The sequence below is a fragment of the Oncorhynchus keta genome, chromosome 27 (genome assembly GCF_023373465.1).
Source record: "Oncorhynchus keta strain PuntledgeMale-10-30-2019 chromosome 27, Oket_V2, whole genome shotgun sequence".
Classification (NCBI taxonomy): domain Eukaryota; kingdom Metazoa; phylum Chordata; class Actinopteri; order Salmoniformes; family Salmonidae; genus Oncorhynchus; species Oncorhynchus keta.
The window spans coordinates 46,456,337-46,479,469 of record NC_068447.1 but is presented as its reverse complement, the minus strand read 5'-3'; the positions used below and the strand labels follow the sequence as shown (position 1 = coordinate 46,479,469).

At 40.6% G+C, this 23,133-nt stretch overlaps 1 protein-coding gene and 1 long non-coding RNA gene across 2 annotated transcripts in view; both read right to left on the bottom strand.

The window, feature by feature from the left end:
• The window catches only part of LOC118360205 (uncharacterized), a 54,045-nt gene that overhangs the window by 18,316 nt on the left and 12,596 nt on the right, over positions 1–23,133 (bottom strand). The window lies entirely within an intron of this gene.
• Positions 10,482–12,279, bottom strand: foxl2l (forkhead box L2-like). The gene has a single exon (XM_035739457.2). The coding sequence runs from the start codon at positions 11,935–11,937 to the stop codon at positions 11,047–11,049; it is 891 nt and encodes a 296-aa protein (XP_035595350.1). The 5' UTR covers positions 11,938–12,279; the 3' UTR covers positions 10,482–11,046.

Below are 23,133 nucleotides of genomic sequence, written 5' to 3'. Positions count from 1 at the left end.
CTTTTCCGTATTGACTTACCTTCATATCTTAAAGTAATGATGGACTGTCGTTTCTCTTTGCTTATTTGAGCTGTTCTTGACATAATATGGACTTGGTCTTTTACCAAATAGGGCTATCTTCTGTATACCCCCCTACCTTGTCACAGCACAACTGATTGGCTCAAATGCATTAAGGAAAGAAATTCCACAAATGAACTTTTAACAAGGCACACCTGTTCATTGAAATGCATTCCAGGTGATAACCTCATGAAGCTGGTTGAGAGAATGCCAAGAGTGTGCAAAGCTGTCATCAAGGCAAGGGGTGGTAACTTTGAAGAATCTCAAATATAAAATATATTTATATTTGTTTAATATAACTGGATTTAGTAGGTGTGTCCAAACTGGTGCTGTAGATAAAGTCAACAATGAAAGAATCAATATTGAAATGTTTACATGGTCTTAAACTAATACATTTTGTGGTGCTTTAGGAATGCTCCCTGAAGGATTAACACCTGGTAACAGAATAACTAACAGAATGACATCATAGGTCCCTGATCTGTACTACCAAGAAATACATAATTATGCATGACATTCTCTTTATGGTGATGTATCCTGAATAGGTACACAAAGGTAGAACAATGTAATATTCTCCTTCGTATGTTTGGCTATTATTCTACTGAGCCCTGCCCCCGAACAAGATCATTTTCTGACCACAGATAATCACAAGTCACAATCACAAGTTTGCCACAGTACAGTATAGTTTGGCACAGTACAGTACTGTGCAGTATAATTTGGTACAGTACAGTACAGTAGAGTTCAGTACAGTAGGCTACAGTACAACATGGTTTAGTACAGTACAGTTAACAACAGTATAGTAGAATACATTAAATTGATACTGTGCTCTACAATAGTGTGTGCTACTGTACTAAACTCTACTGTACAAAACTGTATTGTACTGACATATAAACTCAGCAAAAAATGAAATGTCCTCTCACTGTCAACTGCGTTTATTTTCAGCAAACTTAACATGTAAATATTTGTATGAACATAAGATTCAACAACTGAGACATAAACTGAACAAGTTCCACAGACATGTGATTAACAGAAATTGAATAATGTGTCCCTGAACAAAGGGGGGTCAAAAAAGTAATAGTCAGTATCTGGTGTGGCCACCAGCTGCATTAAGTACTGCAGTGCATCTCCTCCTCATGGACTGCACCAGATTTGTCGGTTCTTGCTGTGAGATGTTACCCCACTCTTCCACCAAGGCACCTGAAAGTTCCCAGACGTTTCTGCGGGGAATGGCCCTAGCCCTCACCATCTCATCCAACAGGTCCCATACGTGCTCAATTGGATTGAGATCCAAGCTCTTCGCTGGCTATGGCAGAACACTGACAGTCATGTCTTGCAGGAAATCACGCAGAGAATGAGCAGTACGGCTGGTGGCATTGTCATGCTGGAGGGTCATGTCAAGATGAGCCTGCAGGAAGGGTACCACCTGAGGGAGGAGGATGTCTTCCCTGTAACACACAGCGTTGAGATTGCCTGCAATGACAACAAGCTCAGTCCGATGATGCTGTGACACATCGCCCCAGAACATGACTTCCCCCTCACCTCCATATGGATCCCGCTCCAGAGAACAGGCCTCGGTGTAACGCTCATTCCTTCGGCGATAAACGCGAATCACCCCTGGTGAGACAAAACTATGACACGTCAGTGAAGAGGACTTTTTGCCAGTCCTGTCTGGTCCAGCGACGGTGGGCTTGTGCCCATAGGCGACGGTGATGTCTGGTGAGGACCTGCCTTACAACAGGCCTACAAGCCCTCAGTCCAGCCTCTCTCAGCCTATTGCGGACAGTCTGAGCACTGATGGAGGGATTGTGCGTTCCTGGTGTAACTCTGGCAGTTGTTGTTGCCATCCTGTACCTGTCCCGCAGGTGTGATGTTCGGATGTACCGATCCTGTGCAGGTGTTGTTACACGTGGTCTGCCACTGCGAGAAAGATCAGCTGTCCGTCCTGTCTCCCTGTGGTGCTGTCTTAGGCATCTCACAGTACGGACTTTGCAATTTATTGCATTGACCACATCTGCAGTCCTCATGCCTCCTTGCAGCATGCCTAAGGCACATTCACAAAGATTTTGTGATTTTTTTTATTTTGGTGTTTTTCAGAGTCAGTAGAAAGGTCTCTTTAGTGTCCTAAGTTTTCATAACTGTGACCTTAATTTCTCTACCGTCTGTAAGTTGTTAGTGTCTTAATGACCGTTCCACAGGTGCATGTTCATTAATTGTTTATGGTTCATTGAACAAGCATGGGAAACAGTGTTTATACCTTTTACAATGAAGATCTGTTAAGGTATTTGGATTTTTATGAATTATCTTTGAAAGACAGGGTCCTGAAAAGGGGACGCTTCTTTTTTTGCTGAGTTTACTTTTGTGAACTTCTGTGTCGTCCAAACTTGGGAAAAACATGTAATGCAGTAATGCAGACACATTTCTAAAAAAAAAAGGCGTTTGAGGTATGTTTGCTCCCATTTGGTGTGTGTGGCGACGTGTAGCCTGATTAATATGGGTGTGGTCATTAGAAATTGCAAAACGTGTTCAGCACGCCATACACAATCGCCCTGTGGTCGTTCAGTACAGTACCATTTCCATTCAATTAAACTCTCTACACTATTCAGTTGTACTGAACTCCCACCTGATCTACTCAGAATTCTCCCATCAAGACTATTTCTTTATATATCCAATGCCTTTCACTTGGCATATACCTATAGACACATCCATTGTCTCTTGCCCATCCATCGTCTCTCAGCCTGAAGATGAAATTAGGAAAATCGAAAGTATCTGTGGATGTGTAGTGGTTCACACTGTTACAAGGTAGTTAGTAGGTATGGGATCAAAGCAGCAGAGAAGTTTAGGTTTCCAGATCTATGGACGGCCAGGTGAGATGTGACATACCTTCAGGCGGTGGTGGAAAAAGTACCCAATCGTCATACTTTAGTCAAAGTACCTTAATGGAAAATTACTCAAGAAAAAGTGAAAAGTCACTCAGTAAAATACTACTTGAGTAAAAGTCTAAAAGCATTTGGTTTTAAATATACTTACAGTGGCAAGAAAAAGTATGTGAACCCTTTGGAATGAACTGGATTTCTGCATAAATTTGTCATAAAATTTGATCTGATTGTCATCTTAGTCACAACAATAGACAAACACAGTCTGCTTAAACTAATAACACACAAATTATTGTATTTATCTTGTCTATATTGAATACATCATTTAAACATGCACAGTGTAGGTTGGAAAAAGTAGGCTAATGACTTTTCCAAAAGCTAATTGGAGTCAGGAGTCAGCTAACCTGGAGTCCAATCAATGAGACAAGATTGGAGATGTTGGTTAGAGCTGCCCTGCCCTATAAAAAACACTCACAAAATTTGAGTTTGCTATTCACAAGAAGCATTTGCCTGATGTGAACCATGCCTCGAACAAAAGAGATCTCAGAAGACCTAAGATTGAGAATGGTTGACTTGCATAAAACTGTAAAGGGTTACAAAAGTATATCTAAAAGCCTTAATGTTCATCAGTCCACAGTAAGACTAATTGTCTATAAATGGAGAAAGTTCAGCACTATTGCTACTCTCCCTAGGAGTGGGTGGCCATCCTGCAAAAAAAAAGTAAATGTAAGAGCACAGTGCAGAATGCTCAATGAGGTTAAGAAGAATCCTAGAGTGTCAGCTAAAGACTTACAGAAATCTCTGGAACATGCTAACATCTCTGTTGACGAGTCTACGATACGTAAAACACTAAACAGGAATGGTGTTCATGGGAGGTCACCACGGAAGAAGCCACTGCTGTCCAAAAAAAACATTGCTGTACATCTGAAGTTCGCAAAAGAGCACCTGGGTGTTCCACAGTGCTACTGGCAAAATACTCTGTGGACAGATTAAACTACAGTTGAGTTGTTTGGAAGGAACAAAGAACACTATGTGTGGAGAAAAAAAGGCACACCACACCAATATCAAAACCTCATACCAACTGTAAACTATGGTGGAGGGAGCATCATGGTTTGGGGCTGCTTTGCTGCCTCAGGGACTGGACAGTTTGCTTTCATCGCCGGAAACATGTATTCCCAAGTTTATCCAGACATTTTGCAGGAGAATGTAAGGCTATCTGTCTGCCAATTGAAGCTCAACAGAAGTTGAGTGATGCAACAGGACAACACCCCAAACACAGAAGTAAATCAACAACAGAATGGCTTCCGGAGTGGCCCAGTCACAGTCCTGACCTCAACCTGATTTAAAATGCTGTGGCATGACCTCGAGTGATTCACACAAGGCATACCGAGAATATTGCTGAACTGAAACATTTTGGTAAAGAGGAATGGTCCAAAATTCCTCATGACCGTTGTGAAGGTCTGATCCGCAACTACAGAAAACGTTTGGTTGAGTTTATTGCTGCCAAAGAAGAGTCAACCAGTTATTAAAGGGTTCACATACTTTTCCCACCCTGCACTGTGAATGTTTACACGGTGTGTTCAATAAAGACATGAAAACATATAATTGTTTATGTGTTATTAGTTAAGCAGACTGTGTTTGTCTATTGTTGTGACTCAAATCAAATTTGATGACCAATTTATGCAGAAATCCAGTTAATTCCAAAGGGTTCACATTTTTTTCCTTACCACTGTGAGTATCAAAAGTAAATGTAATTGCTAAAATATACCCGAGTATTAAAAGTAAAAGTAAAAATAATTTCAAATTCCTTATATTAAGACGGACAAATTTTCTTATTTTTTTACGGATAGCGAGGGGCATACTCCAACATTCAGATGTAATTTTGCGTTTAGTGAGTCTGCCAAATCAGAGGCAATAGGGATGACCAGGGATGTTCTCTTGATAAGTGCATGAATTTTACCCTTTTCCTGTCCTGCTATCCATTCAAAATGTAATGAGTACTTTTGGGTGTCAGGGAAAATGTATGGAGTAAAAAGTACATTCTTTTTTTAAGGAATGTAGTAAAGTAAAAGTTGTCAAAAATATAAATAGTAAAGTAAAGTACAGATACCCCCAAAAACGACATAAGTAGTACTTTTAACACCACTTCCTTCAGAAACAGGTTTGGATGACCAACGATTGGAGTCAGAGGGATGTTGGTCACTTCTTGAAGGAATGGAGAGAAGAGAGAGAGAAACCCACATGAATACATATATATAAAATACCTTTTGGAAGCAAGCCTATATCCTGCTTGAGATACGTGCTTAGTCCCCTGCTGTACTCCTTGTTCACCCACAATCTTCAGGTAGCTAAAGTTAACCAACTATGTTCAATGTTTGTTAGCTAACATTAGGCTATAACTAGCCATGCAAATGGATTCTTATTCTAATAATATTACTACACAGATTATACACGTAATATTAGCTAGCGAGACAGCAAGATAACGTTTTCTAGCTAGCGAACAGTACGCTGTTGGTGTTAGGGGGCAGTATTTTCATTTTTGGAAAAAAAACGTTCCCGTTTTAAACGGGATATTTTGTCTGGAAAAGATGCTAGAATATGCATATAATTGACAGCTTTGGATAGAAAACACTAATGTTTCCAAAACTGTAAAGATATTGTCTGTGAGTATAACAGAACTGATGTTGCAGGCGAAAGCCTGAGAAAAATCCAATCCGGAAGTGCCCCAGATTTTGAAAGCGCTGCGTTCCAATGACTCCCTATATGGCTGTGAATGTACCATCAACGAGCTTACGCTTTCTATGTATTCCCCAAGTTGTCTACAGCATGGTGACATAGTGTTACGCATTTTTGTTGAAGAATAGCCGTATGGGGGCACATTGCGTATGTGGTCACATGGTGGCTCCGAGAGAGATTCTCGCGTAAAGTGCAGAGGTAGCCATTACTCCAATCGGTCCTAGAGAAAAAGGAATTGTCCCGACGGATATATTATCGAATAGATATTAGATAAAACACCTTGAGGATCGATTCTAAACAACGTTTGCCATGTTTCTGTCTATATTATGGAGCTAATTTTGAAAAAAAATTGCCGTCGTGGTGACCCCAATTTCCGGCCGATTTCTCAGCCAAACGTGAAGAACAAACGGAGCTGTTTCGCCTACAAAAATAATATTTTGGGAAAAATGAACTTTGGCTATCTACCTGGGAGTCTCGTGAGTGAAAACATCCGAAGTTCATCAAAGGTAAACTATTTAATTTGATTGCTTTTCTGATTTCCGTGACAAGGTTGCTTGCTGCTAGCAAGGCATAATGCTATGCTAGGCTATTATAAACTTACACAAATGCTTGTCTAGCGTTGGCTGTAAAGCATATTTTGAAAATCTGAGATGACAGGGTGTTTAACAAAAGGCTAAGCTGTGTTCCAATATGTTTCACATGTGATTTTCATGAATAGGAATATTTTCTAGGAAGATTTATGTCTGTTGCGTTATGCTAATTAGTGTAAGATGATGAAAACGGTCCCGTTCACGGGATGGGGTGTAACTAGAGGTTAACTTGCAATGAAAAGGACTTTGACAAAATTAGAAACATATAATATCAGAAAATGTAGCTAGACTCTTACCTGTATACATGGATGAATGCTTCAGGGCAGACTGGAAACATTTAATTGCATTTTGTTTGTAGCTAGATCTTGTTCTGCCAGCGTTGTGTCAAGTCACTCCGGTTCACATTGACCATGGCGTGTGCAGAAAGTAACTGATCTGTCTATAGTGCCTGTTAAATTCAGGGCATCAATGTTGTTGAGAAAAGTAGCAAAAATGTTGTAGTTCTTGATGGCTAACTATATATCTTTCAATAAAGACATGTTAGAAAGGATTGTCAACACATACTGAGTAGCTCACGTTATAGACAGAAGCATTCTGTATGGCAAACCAATCCAAACTAATCTCCCAGCGTGTCCAGCCCATCCATTATCTCAGCCAATCATGGCTAGCGGGAAGGTTCCTGACTTTTTCCGTGGCTAAACCAACTAGGCTTTTAATTTAACCATTTTATTCATATTTACAGATGGAATATACGTTTGTTATTACAGCACATGAAAAATAACATGTTCCAGAAGGTATTTCTGCCAAAAAAAATCTATTTTGATTTTAAACAATTAAGATGTTCAAATACATTTCCTGTGATTAAGTGATGTGCGACATACACCTTTCCTGAAAGGGGTCATATTTTGAAGAATGGCTGCCACTCCCCTCAGTGTCCAAATCTGGGGTGGCTCTATATCTAGAACATTTCAGGTGGGTCAGTAGCCTAGCGGTTAAAAGCATTGGGCCAGAAGGTCGCTGGTTTGAATCCCAGAGCAGACAAGGTGAAAAATCGATGAGCCCTTGAGCAAGGCACTTAACCCCATTTGCTCTGGATAAGAGTGTATACTAAAATGTTCAGATTTTACATTTATTTATTTACATTTATATTTGTGCCAAATTTGGTGCTTTTATCACAAAATGCACAATTGTTCCACATTTTTCAGTTTAGAAGCTTGATGAGACGAGTCAGGGCCATGCATAAGGGTGGCATATGCTTGAACCAAAAAAATGGCACCACGAAAATCAAATGTCCTGCAACAGTGGTCGCAGACCAGTTGAGAAATTACAAAAAAAGGGGAAAGCAGCATCTTACAGTAAAGTACTTATCAAAATTATTTTGAAATTGAATAAATGATGCACTTATTGAAACACAATTCCAGTCTAAAAAGAAGATTGATTGTAAGAAATGCTGTAGCCTACCATTAGGCTACTATATCCAACCCAACTCCAAATGTCGCCTGTTATTACAGCCATAAAGGTGATGCATTTTCAAAACTCAAGATAGGCTACAGAAATAAACGTATTTTTACACATGCATTTGGAGTTGAAAGTCATTCATGTTAGTAGCCAATATGAATGAGGTATAGGCCTACATCATGTCGTATCTCTGGAATCCGGAGCAAGCTAAATCATACAACCATACACCCTATACTTGTAGCAGAGGTTGCAGGATCGGGTGGAAAGCATGTTCTGTCTGCACGGCGCCGTCACGTTGGAGGGCAGCCTGGGCGCCGAGTGCTCGTTGCTCACAAATGTATCATAATACATTCGCCAGAATGAATATTATCCATAATGTTGAAGACAGTGCGATGTTAAAGCTGTTTATCTTTAGACACGTAGCCAGCAACCACCCAAAGGCCTATCTGAGATATGAAAATGATCAATGAAATCGTCAGGTAGCCTATTGTTTTGGCAATCATGAGTCAGTAGTCCATTGATAAAATGTATTTTAGTAGATGGATGATAAACGTAGGCCTAATCTGTTTTTAACAGGCAAAACTGGAGGGCAGGAAACAAGTTATTTCTGATCACTGATCTGGATAAACACGCCAGCCTTTGCGCGCCAATGCTGATAACTGGTCATTGACATTGACCAGATATCAAGACGCGCGGTGCGACTTGTGGTTCTAAAGTGTAGATTAGAATGCAATGACGATTTTAGGGCAGTGGGTTCAGAACAACAACGACAAAAAAATGTATACATTTGGGGAGAAATTATACCACCACCGAAAAGGGCACTTTAGAGACTGGAAGGGTATTGGGCATGCGCGCTGCACAGATAGAGCCCAATCTGTGCATGTACCTGAGAATATTCAATATTTTAAGATTTGTTTTATATAATGACGCCGTGAGACCTGTTATTTACGTCTGGTTTGAGTCCGTTCGGAAGACGTTAGGCAAAATACATATTTTCTGTCTAAAAAAATACGTGACCAGAATGTCGTGTGCCCATTGGGTTATAAGGACCGTCATTGGAACATCATTTCCCCTGCATAGTGCTTCCATCAAATATGTTGTTGGAGTGGAGGCCATTCCCCAAACTCTTTCAATACATTTTGATATTGAAATGTAGTCTCTGTTGTTCATTTAGATTCAAATAACCATCTCATCATCCAGCTTTGATTATTTCAATTAGCTGTTTAGTGCTAGGGCAAAAAAACAAAACCTGAACCCAGGGGTGCCCTGGGACCGAGTTGGGGAAACCCTAATGAACAAAAGCCAGAATTAATGTAGGCCTAATAAATAACTGTATTTGTAAATGTGAAGACACAAAGATCTATGGGAAAGCTGCATTTGGTTGATTAAATCTACCTGGGACTGGTAACAAACTAAATAAATGGTATTAGGCCCCGCCACTGTTTTGGTGAATGGGGATTGGGCTGGGAAAATGTATCCTCTCAAATTCATAGACAGCGCACTAGATGCAAGGACTGACAGTGTATGAGAGCCACATGATAGTTTTAATCAGAAGCTATGCATTGTTTGTTGAATTGTTACTTGTTCACAAGAAAGTGATGAAAACGTATATTGTGTGTTATTATGGGGTAGGAGGAGGACAGAGCTCGAGTGAAGTATAAATTGTTGAAGAGTAAATGGGCAGGCCTATATATACCACATAAATAATGGCCATTGAACAGATTTTTAACTGTTAGAACTTCTAGCGAAACATTTTTTTTTAGTCAGAGGGACTATGTTCATTAAAAGATTTTGAAGCTATGTGTTCCAGAAGAAAATGTTTGTTCCAGGTAAGGGGAAGGATATATTGTTTTAAAACTTGGACTATATTACATTATTGGCTAAAATGTAAGCCTAGCTGTAGCGACGTCTATGACGACTTCACCAACAGGAATATAGATTCCAAGGAGTATTTGAAGGCAGAATACTGTAATACTGTGAAGTGTACAGTACACATGCCTTATCCTCACAATAAATGTTTCAAATTTGACCACATGGTGGCACTATATACACAAATGCGGTAATCTCCATTCACAATGAGTATAATTCTATTCCATGCTATTGTAGCCTGTCTTTTGACCAAGAGGCCCGGGGTTTATGGCACAGGTGGGCCAAGTTGCGCCCGCACGCACACACACACCGTTTCTTAGTAATCGGATCAATCGGCAGAATTATAATGCGCAATTCTAGTATACGCAATTCCACTATTCTTGCATGATATCAGGATTTGGGTGTCACTAGTCAAAATTATCAATTCCTATTGGTTATCAACCAATACAATCTAAGCACTTATAGGCCAATGATACATTTTGAAATAAATATATTTATTTGATGGTGACACAACATTTAGGTTCCAAAAATTTCAACAGTAGCATTTAGACCAATGCATAGCCAGACCTCTGGTATTTGGATAGATTAAACACACATTCAATGCAAGTGAAATATTCGTTTATTTGAAACCGTGGTTAGTCAATAGGCCTACAGGTTAATCAAAAAATCTCCACGAATTAAAATAATATGCCTGCAATTTGGCAAGAGGACACATGCACCTCAAATATTACTTTTAAACAGTAGGCTACAATATGTTTTAGCTAATCAAACCATTGGCCCCTTTCCCCATTCTAATAACTTGATCAAACTTATCCCAGCCATGTTTGAAAAACATCGGATCATAGGCCTACAAACAGGAGATAAAGATAGTTTGTGCAAACCCAAAATAGATGAGGCAATATTGATTCAAAAATAACATTTTATTGAAATAAACGAAGATGTTGGATACCACACATTCCACATTCAATGAACTTAGAACGATTCCAAAATGCCTCGAGGTGAAAATCCAGAGGAAAACGTCAATAATAATTTATTAAACTGTTATACCGGGCATATAAAAGTGTATAGGTCTACACTAGAAAACGGAATATACATAACATTTACAACAAACACCTACAGGCCTAACAGCCTACCTGTAACAAAGAAGCATGATACATTTTCTTTGAAATTGACTCCATAGGCCTACGTGTCACCCTCCTGACAGCAGAAGACATGAATGTCCACAATTCATGTCCAATGTCCCCACCTAACGGGACACTGTAAATGCATATTTGAATAGCATGAACATCTTAACACAATTCAGCAGATTGACATGTTTATTTAGCCAAAAAAACGTATTTCGTTGATAAGCTCTAAAATATCTTAGCACATGTCAAAACAACAAGCTGTCTGTTACACTAAATGGCTATTTTATTTTATGAATGACAACTGAAAAACAGGCGTTCAAGCGCTCGAGTCCAACATTTCTACTCAAATGAGGGCGCAAGTGACATTTCTGGTTGTCTGGCAAAGGAGAACTGGGGGTAGCACGCTTGGGAAGTCGAGCCACCGCCGGGGCTCAAAGACTGGGTCATGCCACCACAGGGGCATCCGTTATGTGGCATCACGACGGACGCATGTCGGTGGTAAGCACTGTAGGTGGCGTGGAACTGATGGTTGTGGTAGTAGGTTACAGGGGAGCTGGCGTATCCATTTGGGGACACTGAGTGCACTTGTCCGTTGATGGGCTGCGACTGGGGGTAGCTGTATGAGGTGGCCTGAGGTGAGTTTGGCTGGGAGAGGGTCCAGGGGTTACTGACAAAAGGCGCCTGTACATAGACTGGTTTCTGTTGCAGGTAGAAGTGCTCCGGATAGTCCACACAGGTGGTCCCCGCTATGTAAGGAACGGTGGCAGGTCTGTAGGGTCTCCTCACCCTTCTTCGGCGTCTGTAGTTCCCTTTCTCAAACATGTTCTCAAATGCAGGATCCAAAGTCCAGAAATTCCCTTTTCGGTCACCTCCGCCCTCCCTGGGTACTTTGAGAAAGCACTCGTTGAGACTGAGGTTGTGCCGAATGCTGTTCTGCCACCCTTTCTTATTTTTCTCGTAGTAGGGGAATTTTGAGATGATGAACTGATAAATTCCGCTCAGGGTCAACCTCTTTTCCCGGCTCTCCTTGATGGCCATGGCAATGAGGGCGACGTAAGAGTACGGGGGCTTCTCCGTTTGACCCACTCTGGCCTTGTCAGTCTCGTCCACACCCTCCGCTGCGCTGTCTGCGCTGTCTGCGGAGCCCTTGCTCTTGGCCATGCCGGAGGACGAGTCGGTAAGATCCAATATGTCCAATTGCTGCTCACCGTGAAAATCCTCTTTGTCCATCTTATCATGTAGTTTAAATCTTCCTCGGTTTAGGAGCTGCAGTGTCCAACCACACGGGAAAAGTTTTTGACAATAGTGTTCACAGGTGAGACGCGCATTCCGCTACTGTTTTAAAACCCTCCCATGGGGATGCCTGCGCTGGCTGGGACACCCTTTCATATTGCCGCTTTTCCCACACTGTTGCTGGGTTCTTTAGGGTCAACACTTATTTGTTTAGGTTGAAAATTAGGTCGCAGACATGTTGTCTGTCTGTTTATCGATATTCGTGAAGTTGTACAGTACCATTAAGCCCTTTGAAACGCATAGAACAAGGTGAACTATAGATTGTGTGAGTGCGTTCAACTGATGTGTCAAGCGCTGTTTGTAAGCATGGATGAGTGATCTGACTTTGCTCTTACTGCAAGCTATTATATTAACTATTTGACCTATAGACTACCAAACGGCTACATCATCCAGGCCAGACAGCCTTATTGAAAATATTTCCACCCTAATTTTGATAAATTATGTTAATCCTTCTATAATGTCATTTATATAGGTCAATGACATACATACGAATAGTCCTTTAACATTTCACATCATACATTTCGTTTTTGCTTTTCAGCTTTTGTCACCAATTTAATTCGAAAGATAAGACATTTAAAAATACATGTTTTAAGCACAATTAAGACAAAACTTTATAGCTATATAATATTATGTCAACACGAAATATGACACGAATATTTTCAGTAAATGGATTGAAAGACAGATTAGGCCTAATGGCGTGACACTGTAGTGTTGCAACATGGAAATTCCCTTTTTTTCCAGTGCATTCTACAGTTCACCATGAATAGCACATACACATTTTGAAACACACACTGACTTATGCCCGCACGCAGGCGCACACACACACACACACACACACACACACACACACACACACACACACACACACACACACACACACACACACACACACACACACACACACACACACACACACACCTCTAACTGTATTATATTTCTGTATTGATTCATACATAGACGTTTCTATTCCATCCAGACCGGTAAGTAGAGGTATTTTCTGGACTATTTCATGGCAGAACATTGTAAAACCGTAGGTGACGTGATACCATATCTGCTCACATGCTGTGGGGGGAAAAGGAGAGTAAGGGGGGCAGGTATAGGGTCACGGATCGAGGATGGGCCCGAAACCATGCCTGACCCACCTCTGACCTTTTCCCATTGGGGTGAACTAATCTGGCAGCGTGTGCCATGGTAAGGTCTCTGTTTACCAAATGGTCATTGACGATGGCCCGGACTTCATTAGACACAACAGACCACTGCCATCTGTCTCCCTCTCTTTGATGTCCACCTCTTTGTGTTTGTGTTTATTATGGATCCCCATTCAGCTACTCTTCCTGGGGTCCAGCAAAATTAAGGCAGTTATACATTTTAAATAACAGATTTCACAACATATTAAGTGTGTGCCCTCAAGCCTCTACTCTACTACCACTTATCTGTAACACAAAATCCATGAGTACGTGTGTGTGTGTGTGTGTGTGTGTATAGTGCGTATGTTATCGTGTGTTTGTATGCATGTGTCTCTATTTGTGTTGCTTCCCAGTCCCCGCTGTTCCATAAGGTGTATTTTTATCTGATTTAAATTTAATTGTACTGCGGTATGAATTTCTTGATGTGGAATAGAGTTCCATGTAGTCATGGCTCTATGTAGTACTGTGTGCCTCCCATAGTCTGTTCTGGACTTGGGGACTGTGAAGAGACCTCTGGTGCCATGTATTGTGGGGTATCCATGGGTGTCCGAGCTGTGTGCCAGTAGTTCAAACAGACAGCTCGGTGCATTCAACCTCTCACAAATACAAGTAGTGACGGGGCCCATGCCCACCTCTCTGACGGGTCCCTTGTCTACGAGCTCTTTGGTTTCTTCCTCTCCCTGGTTCACACACACCCTTTTATATGGTGACCAATTGTGGTTACCACTATGTGAAATCAATTAGGAATAATGAGTAGTCCTTATGTATGGTTATCATGTATCATACATGTCATTTAGGGGTTTATACTTTACAACCACACATTTGATTTCTGTAGTTCTCACAATTCATACATAGTAGACAAACCGGTTTAACATCTGTAGGTTTACCAAACGGTTAAGTGATCAACCATTAAGCACAGTTGGATTAAGTAATGGGCAAATGTATTGAAACAAATGAGAAGAGAATCATATGACAAGTATTGTGAGCATTGCATTGTGAAAGGCAATTGCTTTATATGAAAGGTATTTTTGTATAGATGAAACACGGATTAGGTTTGGTGAAAAAAATGACTGTGTGATTGTGTATATCAATTGAAAATGTGCTTAAAGTTTTGAAAAAACAGCCTTTTTGATGATTTGCTTGGAGTTTTGTACTAAGAGTTTCCACACACTTGTGAAAATAGCACCAAAGCGATAAAAATAACTATCATTCGAATAGGCCTTGATCTAAAATACCATCCAACTTAGGTTAGAAATGAAATGGTCATTGACAGTGATTCTTTAAATGTGAGGTTTGTGAATAAATGCTTCTATAATAGGCTAATGCCCTCGGTGGAGTAATACAACATGGCCAGGCGTAGACACCATAGACATCGTAGACACCGTAATCACTGCTACCCGTAGAAATAGAATGGCCAGAACAAACATTCCCATTCAAGTCGATGTCCCGGAATTGGGTGGACCTTCAGCCATATTGAGTGTACCTACAGTCAAGTTGCTGTGGTGTGAAGGGCTTACTCGTTCTAGTCATTTTATTTTTATGCCACCACCCACATACAGTGAGGCATGACCAGCGGACCTGTGGGAGACAGGTGATAATGATCACCTGCTCTCGGGAGACAGACTGTCTCCCCTGAGTGACTGATAGGGAAACAGACAGATCTCTGAGTGAACTAGCTCACTGTGTAAAGGCACCTGTGTGACGGTTGTTTTCAGCTCAAACTAGCTGACTCAAGGCATTGTAGCAGGATGACCATTTGAACAGGTGATACAGATGTAATAGCTAGTGGCACATTGATACATATTAACAACTTACCCAATCTGAAGAACGTTTTCCAGTATCTCAAAAATATGTAGGCTACCTCGTAATTCTACTGGGTGACATCTATTTGCTTAACAGAAGGACGTGAAATAAGGTACAATTCTGTAAAATCACCCATGCCCTCAGACTGCAATCTCCACATTCCGACATTCTATCAGAGATAATGTTATTAAAGGGAGCTCAGAAAGTCTCCCCGTGCTAGATTTACTGACCGATGTCATGAGAGCAAAGCAAAGGCGCCAGATAAAACACAATATCTCTACAGAACAACCATGCAGCAGCCTAAGCCATTTGAGACCAAACAAGAATTCAGCACAGGATAGTGCCAAAACCAAAAGAAAGACCAAGCATAGTGCATGTAACATGATTTGGATGTACAAATACTCCTATTCTCTTATATGTGTAAATATATATGTAAACAAAGAGTTGTGTAAAGGATATTTGTTGTGTGTTTACTAGGGCTATCTTTATTAATACTCTACATGGAACTTGTCCCTTCAAATTGGTTGTTTTTCCATGATAATTCTGAGGAGATCTATTAATTACATGTCCACCATAGGCAATGCCGTCTCCCATCCTAGATTCTCGGGCCAATTAAGCACCTTTCACAGCCCAGCTTGAAAGGATCATCAGATCAAACGTTTGTATTTGATCCTCTCCAGTTTGTTACATTCGAGGAGAGACAGTTCCGGTTGTAGAGAATGTACATTGTAACAATGTTGCTATAGTTCAGTAGTTGTGAAGGTCTTTGCCTGTGGGATTGTGGGAATTGCATCACATAGGATTAATAAGAAAAGAACACATTTCATTCTGGAGAAAACAATTCATACATAACTTTTCTGCTAAAAGTTTAATCCAAAACTAAAACAAACAATAAAAAAATAGCACTGCTGGTACATAAGAGTCAGATCTGGGGCCATAGGTATCAAGCATCTCAGATTAGGTGAGATGATCTAGGATCAGTTTGACCTTTTAGATCATAATGAACAAGATCACATGGACGTGGGGACCAGATTCTAGATCAGCATTTCTACTCTGATACACTTTATGAATATGGGCTCAGGTGTTCACGGATTCTTAAGATGCATGGAATAGTTGTGAGACAGAGGGTGAACGCCTTTAAAGATGTAGGAATCTGAAGGGGTAATGGATCACAAAGGTGCTTGGTACAGTAGCTACCTCTACAACCTCCATTGGCTATCTGCATGCTGGATGGCATTATGTACATTACATTATAACAAACGCACAAACTAGCACAGCAGTGCCATTTCTATTTGTAATATGATCCAGTGAGCATAAAAATATTTGCCATTCATTACAAAATATTTATGAATATGGTTTTAATTGGGGGGGTTCATAACATTTTAACATTCTGACATAAAGAACACATGTTCAACATAATAAAAAATAAAAAAACTGTTTCCAATCTCAAAAATGACTATAAGTGCCAAATAAAATAGCAGGGTGGACTGTAACAGGTTTGACGATATCATCTTAAATGTGCCATGAATCCCCTTTTGACAAGAGGAATAGAAGCTTTTTCTGTCAACAGGGAGTGGCAATAAAATGCAAGTTTAAATTTTTCTAAATTGTTAAAACACTTCTAGTCTACGGGTAACAGGGTTGACATGTTTTATGCTAGATCTGCAACAGTGTTCCATCACAAAACACCATAAAATGGCCAAAAAGAGTATAACCACTTCACCTGCTTTTACATTATGATTTGACTATTAGATGTTCAATGTTTCTTTAGATTTTTAAGGAATAGTTTCACCGTATTAAAATGAGAGTTCAGTTCACTAACAGGATTGACCTTAAAATGAGGGCCAGACATAAACAAATCACTAATCACATAAAATAAATATTACTTTGTCAAAGCAACAAAATAACCATGGCTTTACAATGAATGTGAAAACCTGGAGAAAATGCAGAATTTTGGCACTTCAAGTCTTTATTCATATTAAAAATATGATATATATAGCAGGCTTCTAAAATACAATATTGGTTCACAATTTCTATTTAAAATATCAAAGGGACGAAAAGCTACCCTTTGTGGAACGACTGTTATTGCCATAGAACACTTTTAATGTATTATACAGTAGTTCAGGACATATTAATTCAATACAAATAACTTTATCAACAAAGTGATATCAATAAACTTATGAAAGCGAAATATATATATATATATATATATTCCCTGTCCATCATGCATTGACAAAAGTTTCAAACAGTAAAGATTGGCCTGTGTTCACTCAAAATGCTAGAACAGTTCCTCCACGCTAATCTGTTGACAGATGATGCCATTGAATACACAGAACTGTTTCTATTCTGCCTAAACTGAAAACTATATCCAGAGATCTTTACCAAAATCAGTGTGTAGCAATCCAAAGGATGCGAGTTCGAATCTCAACTTTAGCTAATTAGCAACTTTTCAACTAACTACACATTTTTTGCTACTTTGCAACAAATATACTTAGCATGTTAGCTAACCCTTCCCCTAACCCTAACCGTTTTAGCTAACCCTTCAGCTAACCTTAACCTTAGCCCTTTAACCTAACTCCTAAAGTTAACCCTAAGTGAGCTAGCTAACGTTAGCCACCTAACTAGACTTTGTAACATATCGTACGTTTTGGAAATTCGGAACATATTGTACATTTTGCATATTCGAGACATGTAATATGACTTTTAATTCGTAACATATCACTAAATTGAACGTCTTAGATTTATGCAAAGATGATAATTAACAATGACAAACTTCTGAGATTCTGAAGCAACCATTCCAAGAGTACCTTCCAGTTGCAGATTATGGCAACTAAACTGCACAATTATAAAATGCCCATCCCCTTCTCAACAGCTCAGGTGGCTCAACGCCTTATATCTTATTCCCCTCCTTTAGAGGTGGTATGAGTGTGAAGGTTGTGGAGAGTGTGTTAAATGGCTGCAAACAGGCAGATCTGCTTCAGCTCAATGAGGGTAATATGATACCATGATGTTTGGAAGTGAGATGAGTGATGTCCAGCTGCTGCTATTGTTTGAGCGCAATGGTTTTAGTCCTCCAGACCATTTGAGAATGTCACTGAACAGCACACCCGCATGCATGGACTACAGTGCAAGCACATCAACCAGAGGAACCAAGAACATGCTAAGCAGCTTTTTTTTATCAAGCATGTGCAATTGTCAACCATGCACTGCAATATTCACCAACAATTCCACCATTCAGTATGATTTGAATAACCTAAATACCGTGAGGAATTGTGCATGGTGAACCTTTTCCACAAAACATTTTGTAATTATGATGATTATTGTTATTTATTTATTTTCTGTTCTGAGTTGTGGAAGCTGGAAATACCTATATTTTGGTGCAAAAGAGTGATACATAAACCACTGTGACTCAACTGAGGCACCTGTCAAGCTGGCATAAGGGATGAAAGGAAACGATGGTGTGTTGTGGCTTTTATCTAAATACAAGTGCATGGAGCAAACCACGGCCCTCTCCCAGCCATACAATACAGCAGTCATTTAGGCACCACTCCCAAATCCCCCTAATCTAGAGATTACAGGACTCCACATCCCCTCTGTTACTGTGTGTTGTATTTCTCTTGCATTGAGGTAGAGTACATACCAGTACTTTACCTCAATGCAAGAGAAATACAACACACCGATATCATTATCAGTAGATATATAAAACAATACCCACAGTATTTCTAAACTATAACCTGGAGAGGATTGCAGGATAGAAATGTCATCAGTAGTGTCCCCCTACCTACACATTTAAGTGGAGAACTATCAATGTGATGATGACTTCTCTGGGTTAGTTCAAGCATTCAGTAATGAAACAGCATGAAACTAAACAAAGAGAGTAAGATCATTTGTTTAAATAGAGGACCTAACGACTTCTCTCCGAGTCAGTTTGCCTTGGCTGAATTCTCATGCGAGGTGCAGCTCTGCCTGTCTCAAGTGATGAGAGAGTTCCCTGTTCAGTTCACGAAGCCAGTGACCCGTGCCGTTTCCCACAATGCACCGCTTTGCAGGTTCTACATGACAGCACTTGGGCCTGTTCTCTGCCAGTCTGGCCCGCAGCCCACAGCTCTGCAACTCACAGCAGAGCGGCCAGCTGATCCCCTCCCAAGACAAGCCTCTCACTCTATTGTTGACTCTTGCAAAATTGTGGGTGTACTATTAGGTTACTGTGTGCCATTGTAGTAATTTAGCCAACACTTAGATACAGTGTTTTTTAAAACTTAAACAGATAAAGTATATTCACATGCTAACCATTATCTGAAATTGACACTCAGTATGTTGTGTGTTGTTGCATGCCCGGGTAGTAAGGATGTAAATTAGCTTTATAGCTTAATCTGGCACATTTACATTGATGTGTAAACGGACATGTTGATTAATGTGAACTGTCACCGTCAAATAAATGCATAAATACATTTTTATTAGTTACTGCCTTCCCTATAATTTTCAGCAATAATCAGTGGCTGATCATTGCCATTGAGTGGAAACAAACTGTCTGGATCACTTCTGTGGTAAGATGTTCAACAACAAGTATGTACTCAGCAACTGTCAAATGTAGAACTCAGCCCTGCCAAGATAAAGTTAACAAATATTTTTCTGTCACATTTAAAGATGTTCAAAGACAACTGGTTGTCTTCTCATCTTAATGGATAGTGATGCAGAAGTGGCAAAAATCCCTAATTTGTCATCCACGTATTAGGGTGGCAGGTAGCCTAGCGGTTAGACCAGAAACTAAAAGGTTGCTGGTTTGAATCCCATACGTCAAAAATCTGCCGATGTGCCATTGAGCAAAACACGTGACCCTAATTGCTCCTGTAAATTGCTCTGAATAAGAGCACGTGCTAAATTACTTTTTTTCGTTTTTACATATACAATGTCGTGGACTACATAATGTTAATTTGCACAACACTTGGTAAATACAATACAGGAGCAGATCAGAGATAACAGGCAGGTTTTATATCACGTCACGTTCAGTGACAAATGATGCAAATCAACTGGCTTTCCCTGGAACCTTACTATCTTTGTCATATTGAGGTCAGATTACATGATTGGGAAACAGAGCCTTCCACCATTTTGTTTCTAGGCAATGACTTCGCTCGATGTTAGGCTAGATTTGACTTACTGTGTGTTATTTCTTGTTGACTGACTGTTGAATCATTGCGAAGGCCATATTCATTTCTGAAAAGGTATACAAGAAGAGACATTTGGAATTGTTTACCAGTTGTTCTGTCACTAGCCACTCCTCTAGTTTGATCCCAAATGTCATGAAAGCACTTTACAGAGTGCATTGTTGTTTGTGATGGAACACATGTGAAGGCCACAACTAAACAGCAGAGGCTTGTTAGCTTCTCAAATTTCAATTGGACATTTTGGATTGCGCTAGCGAGCCTCAGTTTTCACTGTTATTATAGTGGCAAAATGTCCTAATAGCCACTCTAGCACAGATGGGACTGCAAATGTTCATGTACTCTCTTAATTTGGAAATGACAAACTTGAGAAGCCTTTTTAAACTCCAAATACACTACAATTTGCATTTCCTGCTCCACAGGAAAATTCGCTGTGACAAGCGAGTGATGAAATTAATATAGTACACCTGTAAATATTGAACACATAACTGCTTTCCAGAAGTGGATCTTCAGTCTGGTCTTTTGCCCATTTATTAGCAGCAAATTTAAAACATAACAATACTTCCATACAGGCTGATGTAATTACCTTATCTTAGTTTCATAGTGAGCATGGTCAGAACTGTATGCTGCCCATAGTGGTAGTTAGAGGACTCAACTTGGATATAACCCATTTTAGCATGGGCACTGCCATTGAGTGCTTCCACCATTTTAAAGTATTCAAAATGGGTGAGGATTCCTATGGGTTTGGAGCAATCAGCCAATGATCAGAGCATTGTCTCCTTTTTCAAATTGGGTGCTACGTTTTGTAAATGGCTTTAAGCTATATCACAGCTATCTAGTGGCCACAATAGATGAATCACACACAACATTTGGATCAGGACTCCAGCACTGCTTATCACCAATATCAGCTTGACAATTTATTAAAACATAAAAGACAAAGAAAATGTACTACTTTAAAATGGAGATAGCATGGACAGCACCATTGAGGATACCACAGATGACATAATAGCACAGATACAAAGATGATACCTCTTTCCATCTCTATGATGCTGTCCATACCTGTGCATCCCCACTTCCAGGTCACCTGTGTGCCTGTATCATAGACTTAGATAGACAACATGTCTTTGTGTCTGTGAACGCATGAGCAGTGCCATTGAGGACTTCCACCATTTTAAAGTAGTCAACTGGTTTGGACATCCCAGCCATTGAATTACACTTGTGAGTAAACATTCCAAAACTGCAGGTGGCAGTAGGGATCTCTATCTATCTCTAAGGGATGTATACGTATGACCAGTCACACTTGACCCGACACATTGCTACGCAATTCAAGATGGCGTAGCAGTCAGACGTCGTTGTCCTGTCGTGTCCCTTGTATATATCGTTTTACATCTTTTTTTGTTGCATATCCGTTAAAATATTTTGCTAAACCTCAACATCTAAATACTCTCCTGCAACCCGCCTCAGAGAATGTGGCGTGGATCTGCTTTTCTATATTAAGTATTTATATTAACTTCAGATCTGGAACCCCTCAACTGAAGCTAGCCAGCTAACTACCAGCTATCAGTCAGCAAACCATTGCCAGCGGTCATCAGCTAACCTTCAGCTTGGAAAGCTCTCGTCAGTTCGAACAACGTGACTCTAACCAGAGCATAACGGACATGTTATTTGTATCCCCGGATTCCTCATGCAAACTGAACATTTTCATCTGGATCTTCACAACTAGCTAACCGCAATCACGGATGACTACTCCTGGCTAACGTTTCCATCCCAGAGCAAGCACCAATTAGCTTGAAGCTAGCCCGGCCAGGGCTCCTGTGCTATCACCGAAGTACAAGTAGTGCTTGCTTGCTAACCCGGTCTGCTAACTGCTAGCTTGCTGGGCCCGGTCTGCTAACTGCTAGCCCTTGCTAACTGCTTGCTTGCTAACCCGGTCTGCTAACTGCTAGCCCCTGCTAACTGCTTGCTAACCCGGCCTGCTAACTACTAGTTTGTCCCGGTCTACTAACTGCTAGCTGCCGGCCTGCTAACTGCTAGCTTACCTGCCCGGTCTGTAACTGCTAGCCCATGCTAACTGCTTGCTTGCTAACCCGGCCTGCTAACTGCTAGCTTGCCCCGGTCTACTAGCTGCTAGCTTGTTTAGCCCCGGCCTACTAACTTTTAGCTTGTTAGCATCGGTCTGCTAACTGTCTGAATCGCCGTGTCCCCAGCCTTGGCTGGGGGCATGCGTAGCCCACTTGGCTACGCATGCCTCTCTCTAATATCAATATGCCTTGTCCATTACTGTCCTGGTTAGTGATTACTGTCTTATTTCACTGTAGAGCTTCTAGCCCTGCTCAATATGCCTTAACCAACCATGTTGTTCCACCTCCTACATATGCGATGACATCACCTGGTTTAAACATCTCTAGAGACTATATCTCTCTCTTCATTACTCAATGCCTAGGCCTACCTCCAATGTACTCACATTCTACCTTACCTTTGTCTGTACACTATGCCTTGAATCTATGCTATCGTGCCCAGAAACCTGCTCCTTTTACTCTCTGTTCTGAACGTGCTAGACGGCTAGTTCGTATAGTCTTTAGCCGTACCCTTATCCTACTTCTCCTCTGTTCCTTTGGTGATGTGGAGGTTAATCCAGATCCTGCAGTGCCTAGCTTCACTCCCACCCCCCAGGTGCTCTCCTTTGTTGACTTCTGTAAACGTAAAAGCCTTGGTTTCATGCATGTTAACATTAGAAGCCTACCCCCTAAGTTTGTTTTACTCACTGCTTTAGCACACTCTGCCAACCCAGATGTCTTAGCCGTGTCTGAATCCTGGCTTAGGAAAACCACCAAAAACCCTGAAATCTCCATTGCTAACTATAACATTTTCCGCCAAGATAGAACTGCCAAATGGGGCGGTGTTGCAATCTACTGCAAGGATAGATAGTAATACAGAACTCTGCAGGCTAAGTCTGTACCCAAACAATTTGAGCTTCTACT

What these genes read in the sequence shown, in the direction of transcription:
- foxl2l (XM_035739457.2), bottom strand. Translation starts at nt 11,937, where the DNA reads ATGGACAAAGAGGATTTTCACGGTGAGCAGCAATTGGACATATTGGAT.